This window comes from Parasteatoda tepidariorum, chromosome 2 (assembly GCF_043381705.1).
Source record: "Parasteatoda tepidariorum isolate YZ-2023 chromosome 2, CAS_Ptep_4.0, whole genome shotgun sequence".
Taxonomy (NCBI): domain Eukaryota; kingdom Metazoa; phylum Arthropoda; class Arachnida; order Araneae; family Theridiidae; genus Parasteatoda; species Parasteatoda tepidariorum.
Window position 1 is genome coordinate 25,120,983 of NC_092205.1, and position 22,658 is coordinate 25,143,640.

The 22,658-nt window shown below is 31.3% G+C and overlaps 3 protein-coding genes across 3 annotated transcripts; all 3 read left to right on the forward strand.

Moving 5' to 3' along the window:
* Positions 1 to 4,411: 4,411 nt before the first annotated feature.
* LOC122270097 (uncharacterized) lies at positions 4,412 to 7,654 on the forward strand. The gene is made up of 3 exons (XM_043046216.2): positions 4,412 to 4,539; positions 5,924 to 6,133; positions 7,527 to 7,654. The coding sequence occupies exons 1-3, from the start codon at positions 4,534 to 4,536 to the stop codon at positions 7,638 to 7,640; spliced, it is 330 nt and encodes a 109-aa protein (XP_042902150.1). The 5' UTR covers positions 4,412 to 4,533; the 3' UTR covers positions 7,641 to 7,654.
* Positions 7,655 to 8,344: 690 nt separating this feature from the next.
* On the forward strand, positions 8,345 to 16,340 carry LOC107447853 (dynein axonemal heavy chain 6-like). Its single transcript, XM_043046217.2, has 5 exons — positions 8,345 to 8,485; positions 10,276 to 10,336; positions 11,575 to 11,710; positions 13,060 to 13,204; positions 16,165 to 16,340. Exons 1-5 carry the CDS (start codon positions 8,345 to 8,347, stop codon positions 16,300 to 16,302), a joined length of 621 nt encoding a protein of 206 aa, XP_042902151.2. The 3' UTR covers positions 16,303 to 16,340.
* A 5,269-nt stretch (positions 16,341 to 21,609) lies between these two features.
* On the forward strand, positions 21,610 to 22,450 carry LOC139424969 (gastrula zinc finger protein XlCGF57.1-like). The gene has a single exon (XM_071177325.1). The coding sequence runs from the start codon at positions 21,685 to 21,687 to the stop codon at positions 22,429 to 22,431; it is 747 nt and encodes a 248-aa protein (XP_071033426.1). The 5' UTR covers positions 21,610 to 21,684; the 3' UTR covers positions 22,432 to 22,450.
* The last annotated feature ends 208 nt before the right edge of the window (positions 22,451 to 22,658 follow it).

The following is a 22,658-nucleotide window of genomic DNA, read 5'->3' on the forward strand; positions in this document are numbered from 1 at the left end:
CTTTCGCTACAGTAAATTATAGCAGCTTCCACACAACAAAGTAAAAACTGCTGACCGAACCGAATCACTAATCCGAATTTGGCGTTAAAATTTTTTTGTGACGGAATACTTTACTTTAAGTTAATATCGAATCGGGCGTTTATACACAATTTAAGGTATAGTTAAATATAAGCACCAATAATGGAGATAGCTTACACCAAGGTCAGAGGCCTTATTTATGAAGTATTTTAGCCAATTTAAACTTGCCCTCGTAAGCTGCCGGATGACAAAGAATAATTGTTTACAGTCGAGCACGAGTATGTGCAATGTTTGCTGTCATTTTCAAAACCTGCTAAACATTTTACAATAATAGAAATTAGCTGTAACAAAAGCTAACTTCTAGATACTATACTGGTAATTAGATAGAATATCAAATAACAACAAGATAAAATTACAAAATTTACTACGTTTTAATTCCTTTTATAATTCTCTGATTAGAATAATCTTTAGGAATCTTTTTCTTTCTGTTATAAAACTTTTTTACCACAGAAACTCTTCTTTGGGAAATTTTTCTATCTTCCACCCCCACCTCAAATTTAAATAGCCAAATTTAAAATTTTCCTATGTTTAATTTTTTTGTCACATTTCATTTTTTTTTTCATTTTAAGAAAATTTTGAAAACATCACTGTGAAAAATTTTAGTGACTGTGACATCACATCCCTCTGTGATTAGATGTCGTAGTTCCTAACTATATTGTGACATCACTGTTTTTATTTCCCATCAGAAATGGTGGCAACTATTTTACAACTTAAAATAAAAAAAGTTTGTTAATCAAGCATACACACAGCACATAGAGAATACTAAGGTTTCAACATTCAACATAGTATTCAACATAGGCAACATTTCAGTATTCAACATAGGCTTAACGATACAGAAGCACATAGAAGCAGAATTTCATAAAATCATGCAATACAATTGATTGATATTCAAAAAATAAAATGTAATTATCCTTATTACGCAACATGCATGCATTATGAATAGGCGAATATAACATTACGTACATTATATTACGTACATGTTGGCATTATGAACATACATACGTTATGAATAGGTCTCTGAAGATGTTTAGCAGCATGGAAGAGAAAAACAAATTTACGCCATCTCACACTCAATTTTAAACAATACATGCCAAAACTGACTATATCCAAAGTACGCCGAAATCGGTGTTTTCATAAGCGAAAATAATTCACAAATGCTGCGATTGCGCGGATTATTTGTCCATATCGGTGTTTTGATTTGACTCTTGTTAAAGTTAATATGACAGTTTAATTTAGAGTTAACTTGAAATAGAGAGTTTCTTAAGTATACGTTTTACCACGGAAAAAAGTTTTTATCGCTAACTCTCTTTCGCGCCCATAATAAAATTAAAGTGTGGAAAATGATGAATTCATAAAAACTTAGCGTGAGCCATGGAGTTTCCAATATTGAAAAGCAAGTATTAAAAACATAAAAAAAAAACGAATTCTGAGAGTGAAATTAAGGAATACGCGATGAAGCTCTCTTTCAATAATTTGCTTGCATTTTGATATTTTAAAATTTTTTTTTCGGTAATTGAAACTTCATGATTTACTCTAGTTTTGCCTGAACTCATTTTTTTCTTTTTTAAATTAGTTCTGGAATTGAAAGATAATTTGTGATGAAAAGTTTCTCGCCTGGTATAGCGTCCTCTTAACACAATCCTTTGGATTGTTCAACTCTAAATTTGATAATACACTATACCACAGTTTTCACAGTGCAAAAAAATTTATTATTTTGCGTAAATCTTCCCTTCCAATTCAGGTGCTTACGTAATTTTTGAATGATCCCCAAAAAAGTTCTCTTGAAAAAAAACGAGATCAATTTAAATTAAATTTCAGCATAATACTTATAGACTAAAAGATTTTCATAAATTAATATTGGAACAGCTAAAAACAATAATCTAGAGTTTACATAAAATAAGCGTATTTCATTTAAGGTCTTAAATTATTTTACTTAATAGCCCTGATGAATATACCCTGATGAAAATAATAAAAACGATTTCTTAATCGTGATGATAACGTTATCATAAATTTCATATATGATATAATTTAATCGTGCAAAATTGTCTACTGGTTAAACAACCTTTTCACAATTTTGCAGCGATTCTTCATATTTCGAATATTATATAGAGACATCATACCATTTGGTGTGCATATTAAAACATGATTCTCAACATGAATCTAATAATGTTATGAAGAATAGATTATATTACCCGTAACCGCAAAAGAACATCTGCCCTTCCCCACAATTAACTTTTCCTAATAACCGATGCGGCAAAATACCGTCTAATATAAATTATAATCATCCCTCACGGAAATATGGTCACTGTTCTGGAGAGAGAACTCAGTTCTTTTTATTAAAAAATATTACGTTCGTATATCAGTCACGTGTACTATTCGAATTAAAGTAACGCTATTATATGCAGTTGCATGTCATATAACTAGTACACAATTACGGCGTGTGTTGAGAAGGGGGCGAGGAATACCCCCTCCCTCTTTTGTCATTCATCGTGACAGATGTGGGGGTAATAACTTAAATTTTAACATTTCTATTAAAGCACAGATGAATGCTGTCTTTAACTTGTGTATGAAATTATCACAATAGGAAATTATTAGTATAACCAATATGCAATAATTGTATAATTTAATGATATAATTAATTTTAACGATTAGTATACCTTAAAACAATTTTTCATTTTTCCACCCAAAAAAAGTATATATATATATATANTTTTTTAAATCAGTTGTTTGTCATTTTTTCAATTATTATTCCCCCCCCCTTTTTTTTTCATATGTCTATAATTTTTCTTTCTTTCATCTTCATTTTGAACTTATATTACGATGCAAGTTTTTAATTCTCTCAAAATTTGTCACCTGAACTAAGAAAAAAGAAAAAAACAGGAGTCAAGTTTTTTTTTTTATATCTTTATTTTTTATTTACTTATTTACAAAGTGACAAACAGAAGTCGTTAGAAGCCGCTGGATCGGAAAATCGCGAATGGGAGCGATAAAATTTGGTGTATTGCTAGTTCCAAGCACGGTGATGATCGATCAGATTGGTTATTCGTTAGCCATTGTTTTAAATATAACCTATAGACGATTCTAGCTTTGAAAATATTTCAAAGATAACATCAGCGATATATTCTAGCTTATAGCTCTATTTGATCAATAAAGTAGTTTTTTATACGTCTTTTAATACTGAGTTCTTTTTCTCGCTACGTCAGATAAGTTCAATGAACAACGATAACTTGGTAGCATGGAAGACTGCGTCACTAAATTTCTAAGGTTATCTGATAGTGTTTCTTTTGTGTATAAAAATAAAAACAATAATAAATCAACGATAGTTGAAATTAAAAAAAAGTTTTACAGTGAAAAGCAAAATTAGTGGAAAGAACTAATTCATTGAGAACACCAATATTATTAGACAAAAAATTCCACCATTATTATGAAGCCAATGATAATTAGTTTGGGTCGAATTCGCACAAAAGAATATGTACTGGAGAAAATTACTTGATAGTGGTAAATTTCGACCATCATTAGTTGACCGCGAGTAGTAGCATCATGGCAAATGGGATGCCGAATACAGTTAACTATACAGTTGGAATACAGTTGGGATGAACTATAAAAGCGTGTTTTGGTTCATTTACTAACGCGTAACCACCAAGACGGGCAACAAATAATGATACATAATGAAATAATCGAAATTATTTTCGCTTTATTAATTGTGTCGTTATTTGCATGTTCAGTTTTGCTCATGATTCCGAAAAATTCGCAATGATTTCTTCCACTGGAGCGTACTAACTCCTGTACCCTCCTGTCATTCATAGAAAGCGGTTTTAAGATAAAATAAAGAATCCTGAAGGAGACCCACATTTACACTAACCTACCGAAAATCACTTGATTTTGTGACGAAATGATTTACAAAAGTAACAAATTCCTGCCCAACCAAAAATACATAAGGAAATTAATGTGAGAAAACTGTGGGCCCTACTATTGATTTTCCGTTGATAAAAATGCACCGCTGTCACCAATGTAAATCTGTCTTGGATCAGTCTATTTTAATGTTATACAATGATTTATAGTTTCTATTTGAAAAAGTTCATTAAAGTAACCCTAATTTCTGATTTAAAAACGTTCCTATTTCTGATAGGCTATTTGACGCATTTGACGTAAGCCTTTCATATTATCAATGACTTTATTGGATCCTGTAACACTATCATTAAATTTTTACATATTCTTATAGACACAAAAGAATCTCTATTACGTAAAACATTAAAAATAAATAAATAAAATTAGCTTACACTCTGAGTTGTTTCACCTGACTCACGTGACTTGAGACGTTGCACGGAACGGCTCCATTCATTCTAGGATACTAGACTGGCCTAGGGGCTTAAATTAGAGATCAGCCTGAAACATGAAAGTTAAGTTACTGATCTAGTTCAGTCTTCCCTTGGAATCTCATCAATACTTTTGGAAATGGAAGTAAGGACAAATCCATTTATTTATATCTTAACTTACTATAAAAAATGATAGTTATTAAAAAAAATGGTTTCGAAAATTGAAACAACTTTTCAGAATTCACAATTATTTGAGAGGATTTTTTCATTTATAGGATTTAAACTCTAGTAAACTCCAGTTCAAAGTAATACTAGTTTCAGAAATTTTGAATGACGCTTTCTTTCAAAAATTGGATAAACTATTAATGCCTAAAAAAGTAGACGAGTAAAGTGACTTTACAAACAAAAACTGGTAGTTTATTTATGTTCACATTAGTGTAAATAGTTATTTTTCTGTCAATTCGGTCATTTACTATGTCTACATTGATTAAATACTCGTATATAACATTGATATATATTTAATCAATAAGTGTGGCCTGTTTCCCCAAATGAAACTGTTTATTTTTCATTCAATTTAAAAGAAACTGAATCTTTTGGAAAAAAGCGTAAGGCCCTAAAGAATTAAAAATAGTAAAACGTTTAATATTTTTTATGCTCAGTCTGAAATTTTAAAAAAAATTATTTGGAAATTAGGCAGTTTATCCGTTTGGGGGAAGGGAGAGGCTTAAAAAAGTAATAATTTCAATTGATTCTGATAAGTACTACTATTATTGTGGTAATAGGTAACCAATAATATAAGTACCTTAATATTGGTACAAAATATAGATACTGCAGGTATAGGTTTGTACCGTTTCCCGTAACGTATAAGTACCAAAAATTTCACCAAAAGTCGTTTTCATCAAAGTTGAATCAAAATCGTTGTCCTTATTACAAAAATTTCTTCTTGTAAATTCAATGGAATTTTGGCTGTTATCCGGTTCAAACCGGCAAAAGGAGAAAGAGGCGCTGCAGCAGGCCCGCTTGCTTTGAGAGTATACGTACCTAAAAATACGTATACGAATTAATACGAATTGTAATTAGTGAGTATCAAATTGAAATCACAATCATGTGACTATGTGCTGCTGGAGTTAGAAAGGCTCGTCTCATATATGGTGCCATAAACAGCGGAGGGAGAAGAGCGTGATCACGTATACGCGATCACGATCTTGAACGAGTTAAACAGATTTACGATAGCATGATACTATTCAATACAGATTAACGTAAAACGCTCTTATTTATAATAAAATCTTTCGCGCCTTTTTTTATTTTTCATTTTTTTTAAAAATGTTTTAAATGTTTTTTTTTTTTGCTTCACATTTACAAATTATTGTCCGAGTATTATCAAGCTTTACGTTTAGCTTTCTTTTTTTTTTTTTTGTTAATACTTTCATACATCGTTTTTGCAAATATATAAGGATAAATAGTTACGTAACATGTCCTTCGCTTGAGTAATTTAAATAAATTGCAATTTACTTTTCCCTTTGTCACAGAATGAAACAAAAATTAACACAAGCAATAGTTCAAAATGTAAGAATGATGAAACAGAAGGAAATTCCGAGCCAGAAAGTCAAGCCATTGATGGATCTTCTAATTTCTTACGAAGACCACACAAGCCGCCATACTCATCTTTACTTCTACCGTTGCCATCTACTCAGGACTTGAAGAAAAATCCGTTTGATGACATTGAAGATAAGTCAATGGTATGAAGAATTAAAAACACAAAATGTCACAATTCATAGTACACAGTAATCATACATGATCACCGAAAAAACTTAAAAATTTCATAAAGGGAGGAAAAATTAAAATAAAGATTAATTACTCCGTTTTAGGTCAAAGGTGCATAAACGCACTATTTCAATAAATATTTTTTATTAACACTGTGATGTATATTTTTCACCATTATTATTATTTTTTTTTTACTATTTTTAAGGGTTGTGAAGACATCTATAAAATATTAGCAATTCAACTGAAGTAACCTCTTTCTGTTGAGAAATTTTTTAAATACAATAATTTTTTGTAATATTTTTTTTTAGCTTAAAACGTTATTAACAAATTCGACTTTTTGTAAATGTATAATTATTGCACTTGAGATCAATCATATGTTCTTATTATGAGTTAAAGGTGCCAGTTCTGTAAATGAAATTCCCATTTTATTCACCAGTACCTTTATACGTTTTATTACCATTTATGTGCCATCCCATTTCTCGGAGAAAGCATTATTTTTTATGCACGAAACTTTTTTTGTTGTTGTGTGTCTTAGTGGATGTAATTTAAGTATATTTCAATGAAAATTATACCACATTTTATAAAATTTCTATGCTTAGCGAAAATGGGTTAGGGTCTCGAGGCTAAAGCAAGGTAATCCCATATTCAATAATTGTTCTCAATAAGAGTCAGACGAAACTTAAAACTGATTTTACATTTCATGGGTGCGTTGCCTAAAATGTCCTAGAGTACTTACGTTCAAACATTACCTACGTACCTAACAGTATTTTATTTTATTTTACAACCAGCGTTGAATCGTTGACCCAATTCTGAGTTTACGACTATCAATGTTCAACTCCATAGTCTTGTAATTTTCGAACCCAACCCAGAAGACAAGGGAACTCCTGGGTCAAGCATTGGGGCAAACTAGCCTTCGTGGTGGACTTTTTGATGGAACTAATCTGTATTTGCGCTACATAGAGAGGAAAATCATAAAAACCTCCCGTGGTTTGCCCGAGCTTAATATCTTTTAGAAAAAAATTTCTTTATTAATTTAAAAATTTTCCATTATGAAATAAGTTTTTTCCCCTTCCTATTTTGTGATCTATTTCTTTTAAAAAACGGATGCATTTAATGTGATATCCTATTGTACAAGCATAAGTATACTTTGAATCCATACATTTTTTATCAAAAATTAAAAATTAGAAACTGTGACCCGGTAGCATGTGTCATCAACCATACATGCACCCGCAATTGCAGAACCTGGAAATAAGATAAATCAGATTTTTGTTAAAGTGCTCTTTATGAGTATCCCATCCGCTATTGTGCACCTTAACAATTTTATTCTTGATTATATAAATATTCTTCATTTTCTTTCTTTCTTTTCAGGCTGGTTTTACAGAATTTCGGAAGTACAAAAGAGTTAATGAATCCAGAAAAATAACTCCTTATGTTCCTGAGGATACTTCAAAGATACAGGCAATACAATATTTTCAAATCTAATATTGATAAAGAAAATTTTTGGATGATCTTGCTTTATAAACGGTGTCCATTCTTTTAAAATATGCATTATCAATTAAGTGTTCAGTGTGTGAGAGAGAGATTTTAATTTTAAGAATTTCTGCAGGTACTTCTCAGAAATTTAAAGCAAAAATATAATCGGTAGTTTGTTATACTGTACATTTATCTGCTTTTAGAATTTTTCAGAAATGTACTTTATTTTCTTTTAAACACTCGAACACCGATTTGAATTATAATGAAAATTGTGCTCAAAATAAAGACGTTTTTTAAAAATCTAAATTCGATCTAAAATATTCCATCCGGGAATCAGACAAATTTCATGTTTTAAATAATTATAAACAGATTTTCACTTGTACTTGGTTTACCCTCAAAGTAAAACTATTTTAAATATATAGAGATTTCACCTCATCTCAGCGCGGTTAAAATATCATACAAACAATTAATATTTGGATTTAGACCATCGACTACTAATGCGAGACCGCCTTTATGTTTTCGGTCTTATGTGTGGAGTCTTGTTGAAACGTCTAGTTTACATTGATGAAGTGTTTTTCGGCCAGTACAAGAGCTTCCAGAATGTTCTGCCAAACATGACGACTTTGGATTTTGGTAAGGTTCAATGATTGACATATTGACAAGGTTCTAGGAACGTCTAAAAGCCAGATCCTATCGTTCTAGGAGTTATGAGCATGTTGGACGTTAAAGAGCTCTTCATCAATGAAATGGAACCACCCACAGCTCTGCTGGCTGATTTGCGGCTTATTGCTGAAATTTTCAATAAGCGTTTGCGGCTTTGCATCGCTGCAAAAAGCGACCACCTTAAAGGCCTGGTTTCTTAGGACAGGACGCCGTCAGCTGGATATCAGCGCTAACCTCTGATTGGTATATTTGTGAGTTTGATAGTATACGCCATCGAACGCTCATCTTGAACTACAATTGCCGTCCAACTCAACTGCAGTTGGATTACAACGTGACGTTAACCACCGAAGCAATGACGGACAACATCCAACACCACATTGAAATCAGCCAAGATTTTGATTTTGACATTAAACATAGCTTCTTCAATAATCATAGCACTCTTCATTTAGCTCAGTTATAATGTGTTTTTTCTTATCCAAAGTCATCATTTGTTCTCTAAAACACTGGTCGACAATAACAAAATCAATAAAAATTCGAAGTAAGTATTTGTTTACGTTATTAACGCATGCGCAATGAGAGATAATGTCTGCGTTGGACCGACTGCTCACGCTGAGCTAACAAAGAAGTATTTTTGTGGCGTCAGCTCTACGTCAACTTTCCGCTGACGCCCAGATAAGGCGCTTGTCCTAAGAAACCAGGCCTTAAGATGTAGCAGCAATTTTATCTTTGTCTGAGTACGGCTCAACAAAGATTCTATCAAAACTATGCGCAAAGAGACCAAGATTAGGAATTTTTAGATTTCGCCTCTACGGACCTAAATAGGTTTGGTCAATCACATGTAGGGTCTGATCTGTGCCAAATAGCTGCTATTGGGTACAAATTGGTTGATAATGGCTCAGCTAGCCCTTATTGTCAAGAATCTTAAATAATTGTTCTATGACATAAATAATGTTCCTGTAATGGTAAATTATAGCATCATTATTTATGCATCGATTGATTCGGAATATTTTGTATAAAGGCCATCTGCATAATACTATAGGACTATTCTGTGTAATGCTGGGGAAAATATTGATTGATTACGGCTCATCTAGCCCTTACCTAATTCNTAACCTCTGATTGGTCCATTTGTGAGTTTGATAGTATACGTCATCGAACGCTCATCTTGAACTACAATTGCCGTCCAACTCAACTGCAGTTGGATTACAACGTGACGTTAACCACAGAAATGGCAGACAACATCCAACACCACATTGAAATCAGCCAAAATTTTGATTTTGACATTAAACATAGCTTCTTCAATAAACATAGCACTCTTCATTTAGATCAGTTATAATGTGTTTTTTCTTATCCAAAGTCAGCACTTGTTCTCTAAAACACTGGTCGACAATAACAAAATCAATAAAAATTCAAAGTAAGTATTTGTTTACGTTATTAACGCATGCGCAATGAGAGATAATGTCTGCGTTGGACCGACTGCTCACGCTGAGCTAACAAAGAAGTATTTTTGTGGCGTCAGCTCTACGTCAACTTTCCGCTGACGCCCAGATAAGGCGCTTGTCCTAAGAAACCAGTCCTTTAGACTAATTTGTCCGTTTTTTTCTTTCTTCCGCATTTTGCAAAGTCGATATTTTTAAAGCATATATAATTTTCATAAAACCCTCATCAAGACTTTAAAGCTAGACCATTTCTCTGTCTGACAATCAGTGTACATGTTTAAATTATATATACATAGTGGTAGACTGATAGATTCTGATAACATATTTATACATTACCTTTGCTACTATGGAAAAAAAAAATATTTTCTGAATCTCTGGAAATTCGGTGGAAGTTGGAGGGTATACCATTAAGGAAAAACCTAGATATTAACATCAGGTGTTATACAAGGAATAAATATTGAATTTCAACAAGTATAAGTATAATCAAGTCTATATAATCCCATCACAATATATTTCCTTTAAGATTTTTAATGATTACATTACAGATTTCAGAAGAAATAGATGTGTCAGTTATAGAGATTAAGGACCCTGAAAAGTTTATTCTTGGTAAAATTTTTCTCTTTTAGTTTTCCTCATCACTTAGCTACATTAAAATTAAAAAGTAAATTAATATCCAGTTCTTAATCTTATTAAGTACTTAACTTTTGTACTTTCAATACAAATTTTTTTCCCTTTTTAAAGGTTAATTGGTTAAAAATATATAGGTTGGTCCAAAATCATTTTTCTTAATATATATTGCTGGAATCGTTCTAAATAAAATTAAGTAAAATATATTGATATGCACATAAGGGATCACAAACTCATATTCAGAGGGGGGGGGGTGGAGAATATTTCTAAACTCTTACAATTTATTATTAGAGAGTGTAAAGAGGGTTAATAACAAAAAACTAGTATATTTATCAAAAAACTAATCCCAAGATTGAAAAGCAGAAAAACCTACTTGATTAAGGAACTTTGGCTTCCCTAAGCATGAGGATGGAAGTAAAAGTACACGTGTTTCAAGCGCTCAAAAGTAGGCGCCCATTATGAATGAAGAAAACAAAAGTGATTTGAAATAATAATTTTAAAGTTGCCAACGTGAAAGGGAAAATGAAGGTGAACAAAAAAACTGGAAATACCGCGAAACCCGAGAGTGAAGCAAAATATAAAAATAACTTAATAAATAAAGACGAAACAAGAACCCATTGGGGCTGAGAGACACAAATCAGGGTAAAATGCATTTCCATGTATTGAAGTTATTGCCTTTGTCTCGTTTGTCTTCAAAATGTATAATTATGCGTCAATGGCAAGTGAATACATTGTTGTATATCACATATATTAAGTTTTGTCACAAAATTATCAATAAATATTTATGGCCTGAATAAGCATAATAGCTCAAGATTATATAAAATTAGAACTAACGTATTTACTATATTTTGCTTGGTATCATCCGATATTAAGACACCTTCTTTATATTTCGTAGATTTAGCATTTTTCACTTTTTGAGATAACACAAAAGTGTTTTTAAGTTTTGCAAATTCAGCTAATTTCCAACGATTTATACTGATCATATGCTCATTCGACATTATAATAATGGGCATCATAATAAGATTTGAATTATAAATTTAAAAAGGGTATTCTCGTATGGGAACTTTCTCCTCATAACCACCCTCCAATTAAAGGCAATTTTTTTTCATTAATGATCATCTGATATTAATATTTTTTCAGGCTTGCTTTCCTATTGCCTTTATGTTTCATAATTGATTATGTAACTATGATAGTGATTAAATATTGTGTATATTCAGAGGGAAAACGTCACATCCCTGTATCCAGTTTGAGAAGAATCCTGAATGCGGTTCTTCAGCATCCTGATGTAGGCTTCATGACGATGAAGAGAGACCACATGGATCTCGTCAATGATTACAAGCCATACCAATACACGTAAGATCCTTAATATTGCACAGTGCGTAAAATAAAAATAAAAAACGGGCCACCCTGAATAAATTTTGATCTAATGATCGGATCTTCACGTTCTAGGATTTAATCTTAATAATCCTACGGGGTGGCCTCAAATATGCAAATCAATTAGTGCAGACGATATTTTAAGTTACGAAATCAGACACAAAAATATGATCTTCCTGAATTAATATACTTTTTTTCGACGTATTCGGATTTCAGACCCCTAAAATACAGTCTGAACGAAATCGGTCGAATAGTAAGAGAGAAATTTTTAAAATTACAACTTTCTGAAGTTTTAATACTCTGAAACTATTTAATCGATTTTGCTGAAACGTTGTATCCTATTATGCTAAATTACATTCCTTAAAATGATGTAAGAAACTGTCTTATAATTAAAATTTTTTTCGACTATTACTAAATAAAATTAATAAAAAGTAATAACTATTTACTGAAAGTTAATTTTTTGCATTGAATTATCTTTGGATAAACGATTTTCAAAATTGAGTTTTTCAAAATTTTTTCAATTCGTGGTCATTTACCATATAATTTTGAGGAGAAGTCCCGCCTTTCAAGTAAACAGTTTCGTAAATTTATGTTATAACTGTAAAATTTTATCTTACTAAGGTGTTTTTACTGGCAGAATGCATTTATACAAGCAGTATGTTCAAATCCACAACGAAGCCGTCGAAGTTGTCGAATCAAATGAAAGATTGTCAATGACGTCACAAGAGAACGCTTTGTTTTCAATGTTGAAATCGCTATTACTATTGGGCTCCTCTTCAAGCTCTCTGACGCGAGCCAATCCCCAAAGACTGCTACGCGATATCATATGTTTCGCTACCATTTGAAATGTGACTAAATATAAAATCTTAATTATGCGCTTCCCAATCCTTATGATATGGAACCTTATTTTCCTCCAAGTTTGAAATCTTTGTACTGAATTACACCGTATGCAGGGAGTAGTAAGCGCCGCTCTCCGTGCGGCGGAAGTGACGTCATCACCCAAAGTCAACTGGAGCTTATTTCTGTCCTTACCGGAAGTTGCTTAGTTCTGCCCACCTAGAAAAGCGGTTCACCTAGAATATAATACCGTGAATATAATATAATTTTGCCATCGTTAAGATTATCTGATGACGATTAAGGCTGTTCTTCGAAGGGTTTTTGGTCGCACGAAAATAATTCTTTTTAACAAATAAGATGCGATTTTTGTTGCTGTTGGGAGTTGAGTTGGTAGCCATTAATTCACGAATCTTAGAATCTTTTGTTGAACCATAATGCTGATTATAAAAATGGCGTAGAACTGCAACTAATTATGAATTCTGTCTTTTCAGAATCTGTCATTATAACGATTTAGATAAATCTAACTATGTATCGATTAGTCCGAATGGTTTGGTGGAGTTTTACAATGATGATGCGGATTTTTTGCCTTTGGACAGATTTGAAGTGGAATATGAGCTTTATAATAAATTAAAAGAGGTAAATTGAGTAATCAAGTTCAAGAAACTGCCATTTTGTCACCAACTGCAAATAAATCGTCGATGAGCTTTTAATTCTGGACACAGCTCGACGTAAGTGTAAGAAGACTGTCACAGCTCAAAATGTCCTTTTAATATTTCAATTAAATTTTAAAAAAATTACAAGGAATTTCGTGCTTACTTTTGATTGCTTTTTTAAAAGCTAAGCATAATCATTACGGGGCAAATTAACGAACTTCTGTGTTGAATTGCCTAGGTATATTACAATTTTTTTTATGCATATCTTCCTAATCAGTAAACTAAACGATAAAGTGGTTTTGAAAAACATAATATCCTCCATCTTCAATTTAATACCACTATTATTTTTACAAGTTTGTCATGGACCCGTGACAACCTTCTAAAAAGAACTGTTGACTGTAAAAGAACTGTACGAATATCTTAACTTCAAAAAAGCAAATAGGTAAATTCCATGGCTTAGGCAAATAGACGCATTTTCATTGTGGATTTATTTGGATCAGTTAGTTTATCTTTTACTGTTATTATTATTACTTTACTTTTTATTTTATTTTTTTAAAAACAATATTTATTAGAGAAGTTCAAAAAACGTAATCAAGTACGTGATATGTCCATTTTCTTAAATAGCTGGGTCCAGAATATAAAAGCTCATTGACGAGCTACTGGTTTTAAGTTAGGTGATTTTGTAGACCTATTGAGCTGTCATAAGATTCGTGAGTGCATATAAAAGCAGCCGAAAATTCTGCAAGCTCATTGAATTTCTTCGTTGCATTTTGAAAAATAGGGTATTAATAGGCATATAAACACCATTTTCATTACATAGAAGTAAACTGAAAGACAACAAATGAGCAACCAGAATAAAATAAGTATATTTTTATTAAGTGATTGTATCAGCAAGTTGGCCCAATCCATAATAAGAAAAACACTCTGCAACATCATAGACCCACCATGGGCTCCGGACTTGTGGTCCATTTTTCTAAAATTGTCTAATTATTGGTCAGGTGAGCTTATGAAACTAGTGCAAAAGAGAATGTATTTGACAGGATGGAAGACAAGACACTTTTGCAGACGATAAAAATTCTACTGCCCTCGTGACGCTGAAAACAAAGGCAATTATTCAAAATGAAACCAAATATACTATTTTAAAGAATTTTATTATATCTAACCAACACAAAAATGGGATCAAAAACTTTACACCAAAGTGATGTAGAAAAACACCTTACATAACTCTTGGTTCCTGTTCTTTAATACTACTCGGTGTAAAGTATCTGCCATTGTTTTTGATATTCAGTTAAAATAAAATTTATAATTACAGTAAGATATGATACAATATAAGAGTCGGTAAGGTTATTTTAGTGAACATACTATAAAGTAATAATCAATAATTTAATTTAGGTTGCATTTCTACATTAATTCTTAAAGCACAATTAGTTTGCAAATCAAAAATACTCACAGCATATAGGATATTAAGATGAATTCGAACTAGGCCTAAACGAAGCAGGTAGAAATGAAATATTATAAAGTTATTTAATAAAGCTAATAGATTTATGTGAATTTCCATATAAGAGCATAACTATCGTTTTTACCAGCTAAAATCATTAGTACCTTTTGTAAAAGTTAAGACGTAAAAATCAATCAGAAGTGTTAACCAGGAAGTCTTACGACAAATTTTAACCCCTAGCGCCATCTGTGCTTAGCTTTACACGGTTAATCATCCATAGACAAAGCTTACACCAAGCTCAAATGCATTTACTCCATTCATGGACTCGTTCAGCTAGTTTTTTTGTACGTTTGGAAACCTTCAGGTGACAATGGTAAATTGTTTACTATCGAGTACGAAAAGCTTGAAGTCTTGTTCGCAACTGAACGTTCTACAGAAACAAAAATTCTTTAAGTTTAAAAAAGACCGAAAGTTTTTGGAATTTCTTCCACTTTTAGGAAACTTGTTATTGTTTACATTTAGTTAACAATTTATAACCGGTATTTAAAACCCTCTAAAATGTGTATGGATACTTGTTTCGGTATTAACTTAAAATAGAGTTATCATTCACGCGATTTTCTTTTTAGATTTTCGACACCAAATTTAGATACGCATTACGTCACAGTTTTTTACGGTTTACATGAACTATTTTAAAGAAATAAATTGCAAAATGCATCTAGAAATTGGCCCTTCCGAATTTGAAATAGTTATTAATACTCTAGAGAAGAATCACTGCGGCTAATCAATGATTTTTGGACTAAGAAATTAAATTAAATCTAATTAAAAGATATACACTAAGCTATTGCTCTATAAACAATCAATAAGGTCTATCCATCTGGAACATGGACAATGTCAAAATAAATAAATCTGCGAGGATCTATGAGAAAGAGATATTAAGAACTATTCTGCTGGTAAATTTTTTTATTGAATCTTAATGAAATTCTTAAATTCAAGCAATAAAATAGGTTTTTCATGCAATATGTAAGAATGAGAACAATATTACAGAAAAAAAAAATTAAGGCTAATAATTTAGCTAAAGTTATGAGAAGCAAACTTGGGCATAGATGGGTAGACTGTTTTAAACTTTAAAAATTGAGGATATAGCTTGGGACGGGGGAGTAAGTGAGAAGGCCGAACTCACGTAATTTGGATCTTGAACAACGTGAATAGCGCTAGAGCCTGAGTTGGTTCCTCCCTCTATAAACTCTCTCCAAACCACACCACAATCAATGAGAGGGCAATAAGCATCATAGGAGCTGAACTGCTTTCTAACATGAATAACAATGTTTCTTTTCAAGCAGAGAAACAGTCGAGTTGATGCTCAAAATAAGATAACGAAACTTAAAGTAAATGAACTGGCTGTTAAATTTTAAAAATGAAAATTTACACACCCATTACATTCTGACTTAAAAAAAAAAAGCAAGATTTATTTCATTAAAGTTCTATATAACCGCATTTTGTTTCAGATGCCTTCATTCCAAAGATATCGATTGTGGAAATCCTTCATGGTATGGTTAGGCAAGATCAGACGGAGAAAATTCATGATTGCAAAAGAAAAACTTGAAGTTTTCTTCATTGACAAATATAAAAGTGTAGATAAATAAATGTGCAACGGAAAGATTGATCTGTATCAGCACTGAAATTACCTTGTGAATTCCTATAATGAAAGTATTAAATTCAATTTTTATCATTCATGTGTCTTACACTTTGCAATCATTGGTTAAAGTCACTATCTTATTAAATTGCTTTCTTTTAAAAAAAATATTCGAAATTATCATAGATATTTTAATTTTCGACACAATCAGGGCTACTCTAAGACGTTCTTGGCAAGAACAGGGGTAGCTTGTGATTTTAAAAATTTTAATTCGAGCACATTCTTCCGAAGAATGAAGATTCAAATTATTTAATAACTTGCTTACTTCTTTCTTATTTGTCTATTTTATGAAAAATAAATATTCATGCGAAAAAATATTACAACGGTTTGCTTTAAATGCATAAATAGTTGAATGAAATATAATTCTAAAACTACAATTTTATTCCGTCGCTCAAATTAATGCCCCCCCCCCCAACTTCAGGAAAGTTAAGGGGCATAATAAAACATTGGAAAAAGTGAGAAAAAAATTGATAAAATTGCGTTTCAACTTTTAAAGAAATAACAAAATATTACTGACGTGTAACTTGTCTGCAGAAAAATGCCTGGATATGCCTCATTTTGTTAAACAACAAATACTATTAATTAAAAAAATCGAAAGATATGAAACAATTAAGAAACCTTCCAATTTTATCAGATTTTTTACTTTATTTTTTTATATTTTGTTTTTAATCTGGAGTTAAAGAGCAAAAAATTTATAACACAATTTACAATGTTTTGCAATCTTCATAATTCGTAACGATTTGAGTAGAAATCGTCTGTTGACTGCCAACAGCTTGCGCTCCATCAGAGTTAGTAGGGGTTTTCAAAATTTTAAAAATATTATTATAAACGAAATATTTAAAATTGTTTTATGTACTACAGCACAGTAAAAAATAAATGCCTTAATGAAACATACAAACTAACCTTTATTTTACTATACAAAACCAAATATGATTAAACTTCTTACGTATAATTCATATATCATTTTATACCAACTACTAAAGGAGATACTTACTTTATAATATAAGATATTTAATTTAAATGATCATAAGTAAAACTCAAGTTCATGTAAGTGATATGCAAGCTTACAGAATTGTAACTGCTGTAAGAGAAAAAATCCATCCTCCAATAAAATTAAAAAAGAAAAATGGTTTTAACTATGAAACATTCATTACTGAAGGAATATTTACTAGAGTGGATAATTTTTTTTTTGTTTCTATTTGTGCAATATTATAAGTAAAAGAAACTTTCTCCTTCACATTTCAATTATACACATTTACAAGGATTTAATTATCTTACTACGTAAATAAAATTTTATAGTTGAAGAGCTTGATAATATTTAACATAATTGCAATTTTGCATCCATGATTGTCGAAATAATCAGCCAACTTAGCAAAAAAAAAAAAAAAAAAAAAAAAAAAAAAAAAAAAAAAAAAAAAAAAATGAGAAAGAAAGAAAAGGAAAGAAAGAAAACTAACACAACAACGTCTCAAATTTTGTTTATTAATTATTTTTATCAAAAAATCATTTTGGGCTAAAATAAAAGCAAAAATCAACTTTAAAACAGGATAATGTCATTAATGCAGAAAAAAAAATTAAGTGGTCATTCACACTGCATGTGACTGCTGAGAAATTATATGTAAGGCGAACAGCACATACATGTTTGATTCGCATTTACGCTTGAAAATAGTGATTCTGAAAATGGAGGATTTTATACTCTTGATATCTTTGGGTAGGTTTGTTATACGCAATAGAGCTGTATATTAGGCTGCTGCTGACGTTCTGGGAAACATACCACTGTTGATGACCTGAAGACGGGACAACACAATTTTGATTCTCTGCAGAGGGGGTGGTTTCTCTATTTCGGCAGTCCGACAACATACGCGCGAAGTCGAGCATTTTAAGATAGAACAGTTTAACAAGAATCGATACCGTGCACCCTTGATCTCTACGTACTCCAACAACTTACTGACGCACACAAAAAATAAATGACTCACAAAATGAAGTTCAAGTGTAGCTGTCACTGACAAAGCCATGGCGTAATGGGTTGTTAATTGTTTCGGTGATTTACACTATTAGCATAACCGAAGATTTTGACAATCACATTAACCCAGATGAATAAACTAAAATGTTTCCACTCATTTCTTTCCTCATATAGATATTATTATATTTTACAATTAGAATTTCAAAGAAGCTAATAAGCTTAATGTGTTATGTTTTTTTAGACAAAAAAAAAAAAGAAAATATTTTTAGAGGAAATTATTAAATATGCATTTTTATATAATGAAATTCTCTGAGACGAAAAAGAAAGTTAAATACCATATTTTTTAATAAATATTAAATATAATAAATGAACAAAAATACTTAATTCGCGATCGCAACGCTCGAGTACGCCCTCTAGCGGGAGCCTGTAAATATCAGACATTACTTTATCACGTTTTCATTTAGTTCCATCAAAATCATCGACCATGACGGACGCCATTTTCTGAACAGCAAATAAAAATCAAAATTTCCCTAAGGAACAGCTGAAGAACTTGAAAAAACTAACCAGAACATGCCAAACATTGAAGCAGAACACGCCAAGCATTTGAAGAACAATTTCTCAATAATTTTTACCTTTCTATTACCAACAACATAACTTACAATTTCATGATCACTTGCTGTTACAGATGTGTATATTACGGTAAAATAATTTTTTCTGTCTTCAATTCATTACAAATTAAANTGCTGCCTAAATAAAATGCCCGCTATCAGGCGTCGAAATATCTCTGGCAGACGTCAAAGAAATGAATGGCGGAATTCTAAACGGGAAAGCATTTCTTATTGAGATATATTCTCTGCTACAGCTCCAAATTTCTCAGCTACATGAAGAAAAGATAATCAAATTGTGAAGGGGGCAGAGAAGTGTATAAATTTCATTAAGTAATTGATTTCAATATCTGGCATTTTTATTTTAAAATTTAACTTTGTTAAAATGTTTTTATAAGATTGCGAAGCAATATGCAATGGAACGGCGAAGCCGTTCTGGGGGTTGGCGAGCGTAGCGAGCAGGGGGCTGAGCCCCCTAGTTTTAATTATACGTTTACAAGGATTTAATTCTCTTACTACGTAAATAAAATTTTATAATTGAAGAGCTTGAATAAATGACACACAAAATGAAGTTTAAGTGTAGATGTCACTGACAAAGCCATGGCGCAATGGGTTGTTAGTTGATTCGGCGATTTACAATCATATTAACCCAGATTTAGACAATCATATTAACCCAGATGAATAAACTAAGATGTTCCCTCTCATTTCTTTCCTAGTATAGACATTATAATACTTTACAATTAGAATTTCAAGGAAGCTAATAAGCTTAATGTGTTATGCCTTTTTAGACAAAATTTTTTTTTTATTGAGGAAATTATTAAATATACATTTTTATATAATGAAATAATCTAAGACGAAAAAAAGAAGTTAAATACAATATTTTCAATATATAATAAATACTCAAAAATACTTAATACAAGATCGGTGACTGATATCGATAGGTCTTTTCTATTTAAAAGACATTTTTGGGAAATTTAAAAAAAAAAAATATTCATATCAGAAATGATCTACGAATGTAAGAAATTCTTTCCACAATAGAAATAATATAAATATATGACAAAATTTGGTTAAACACATTGACTTTAAGAAACTTTATTTAAAATTATTTGGGGTGACAAAATACATTTAATATGAATTGTCAAAAAAAAAAAAAAAACTCTCCTTCTAGTATATAAATCTTTCCACCACAAATTGATGGATTTCGAATGAACAAAATTTTGAAAGGAGATATTGGTCATCTTAGAGAAAATTTTGTTTTCCAGTGTCTCTTCCTGCATTGATGCACTTTTATCTTTAAACAATTTTCAGAAAAAAGGTGGAAAGAGTGATCAGTTGTTTATTTAATTTAAATCGCCACTTTTTTGTAGACACGCCATGTGTCGGGTGGCAAGTGGTTATTTTGGGGTCTACCTGGTACAGTATTAGATATCTTAAAAAAGGTATTACGACCTAGCATTAAAATTTTTGCATTAAAAAATTCTTCTTATTACAAATAAGTAAATTATTTCTGCAAAGTTAAAAATGTTTTGTTGTTGTTGTTGTTGCTGGCCCACATGGTTAGCGGAGCTAAACCAAGTCCATGACTCCAGAGACTCTGAGAAAGTCTGTAACAAAAAGTGGATCTGAAAAGAGGTCCACTTTAGAGATATTTAGGCATTGAAGTATATGTTCAGGAGTAGCTTGTTGGTCGTTACACTTAGTGCAAACAGGGAAAACTCTTGAACCATTAATTGTTTTCCGAAGTCATAGATGTGGAAGAAGTGCAGCTTCTGTGATCAATGAAGGCCGGAGCACCAAAAGGCAGAAGGCTGACTCAGCTCCTTCACCTGCATACTTTAGCTGGGCATAGTGGAATGGCCTTCTCGCCTAGGGTGGCCCTACCAGGAGATTAAACTCCCGACGCCCATTCCACCCAGTGACACCACCCCGCCACGATGAGGCAGTATGCAGGACTTGAGGTGGAAAAATGTTTTAAAATTGACAAATAAAATTCATCATACATATTTTAATTTATGATTGTATTAAGAACAATGACAATATTACTACAAAATATTTATCTTTTAATTAAATATGATCGAATCAAATGATAATAAACAGAAAAATCGTAATTCTATAAAAGTCGAAAGTATTTTTTATAAACGAAACTAATTACCAATCCTTCATTTTTTTCGGATGCATCAAATCGATTATTTTCTATCCAAATCAACTCATTAAGATAGTTGATTGAATTATTTGGTTAAAAAAAATTTAACAAAAAATATGTCACTTTATGTTTAACTCTATTGTGTAACACATTCTGATAGAATGCTTCTGTTATCGAAACTAGCGTAGCGCCCTCTGTATCAAATTTCAGTAGTAAGCACGATCAATTGAGGCAAGTATCTTTTACCTACAAAAATAAGCAGCCTAAAGCTTTTCAAAGTATCAATCAGAAACAAAGTTCTTTTTTCATATTTTCTGTCGTTCGTCTATTTTTGTTAAGCTGTGAGACATTTAACTTTCCCATTCTGAGCTACATTCACATCATAATTAAGTAACGGTATCTATGATTTAAATAAATTTAAGAAATTAATTTTTTCGGAAGTAATTAAAAAAAATCTACAAGATAATATTTTTTAAGTAATGTGTAAAAATCCCAGTGAGTCGGTTTAAATAATCACGATATGGAAATATCCACCTATAATGAAANAAAACATTCATCGAGAAAGCTGCATTAAATGCACACAATCTTATTCATTCCGGAGAGAAGCCATTCTCATGCAATATGTGTGATAAAAAATTCGCGCAGAGAGGTAATTTAATTAGACATTTAGCCATTCACAATGATGAGAAACTATTTTCTTGTAATGTATGTAAAAAAATATTCACTGAGAAAGATAATTTTAATAAACATTCTATTGCTCATAATGGAGAGAAATCTTACTCATGTTGTGTGTGTGACAAAACATTCTCAAAGAAAAATAGTTTAAATCGTCACTCTCTTGTTCATAATTGGGAGAAATCTTTTTCTTGTAACGTGTGTGACAAATCTTTCAAGGCTAAAACTACTTTAATTCAGCACCATCTTGTTCATACTGGAGAAAAACCCTTTTCATGCAATGTATGTGATAAAACTTTTGCAAAGCGAAATAATTTAAATCGTCACTATCTTGTTCATTATGGCGAAAAATCTTTTGCATGTAGTATGTGTGACAAATCATTCAAATTAAAAACTCATTTAATTCAGCATTATCTTTCTCATACTGGAGAAAAACTTTATTCATGTTCTGTGTGTGCGGAAACATTTTCAAAAAGAAATAGCTTGAATCGTCACTATCTTGTTCATTATGGAGAAAAATCCTTTTCATGCAATGTGTGCAATAAATCTTTCATGACTAAAACCAACTTAGCTCAACACTGTCTAGTTCATACTGGAGAAAAACCTTATTCATGTAAGGTGTGTGATAAAACGTTCAGACACAAATGTAATTTAAAGAAACATTTTGTTGTTCATTCTGAAGAGAATAAATAAAATATTTTGAAGAAAATTAGCCTATATAGACCTTTTCTTTATTATAACTTAATGTGATTTTCTCCTAAGAGCGAAGCAGAAACAAGACAAAGTCACTTTGGTCAAAATAGTGATATAGTTCTTATTTTTGTTTAACAGGGCAATCAAAGGCTTGCAGTTTATTTCTTCATTTGAAAAAAAAAATAAATAAATAACTTTCCAGCTGAATATTATCTATAAAATAGTAT

Excerpts from the sequence above, each read along its gene's own strand:
- LOC122270097 (XM_043046216.2), top strand. Across the intron at positions 6,134-7,526 it reads ACATTGAAGATAAGTCAATG|GCTGGTTTTACAGAATTTCG; the intron begins GTATGAAGAATT and ends CTTTCTTTTCAG.
- LOC107447853 (XM_043046217.2), top strand. The coding sequence starts at position 8,345 with ATGTTGGACGTTAAAGAGCTCTTCATCAATGAAATGGAACCACCCACA. Across the intron at positions 8,486-10,275 it reads GCGACCACCTTAAAGGCCTG|ATTTCAGAAGAAATAGATGT; the intron begins GTTTCTTAGGAC and ends ATTACATTACAG. Across the intron at positions 10,337-11,574 it reads CCCTGAAAAGTTTATTCTTG|AGGGAAAACGTCACATCCCT; the intron begins GTAAAATTTTTC and ends GTGTATATTCAG.
- LOC139424969 (XM_071177325.1), top strand. The coding sequence starts at position 21,685 with ATGTGTGATAAAAAATTCGCGCAGAGAGGTAATTTAATTAGACATTTA.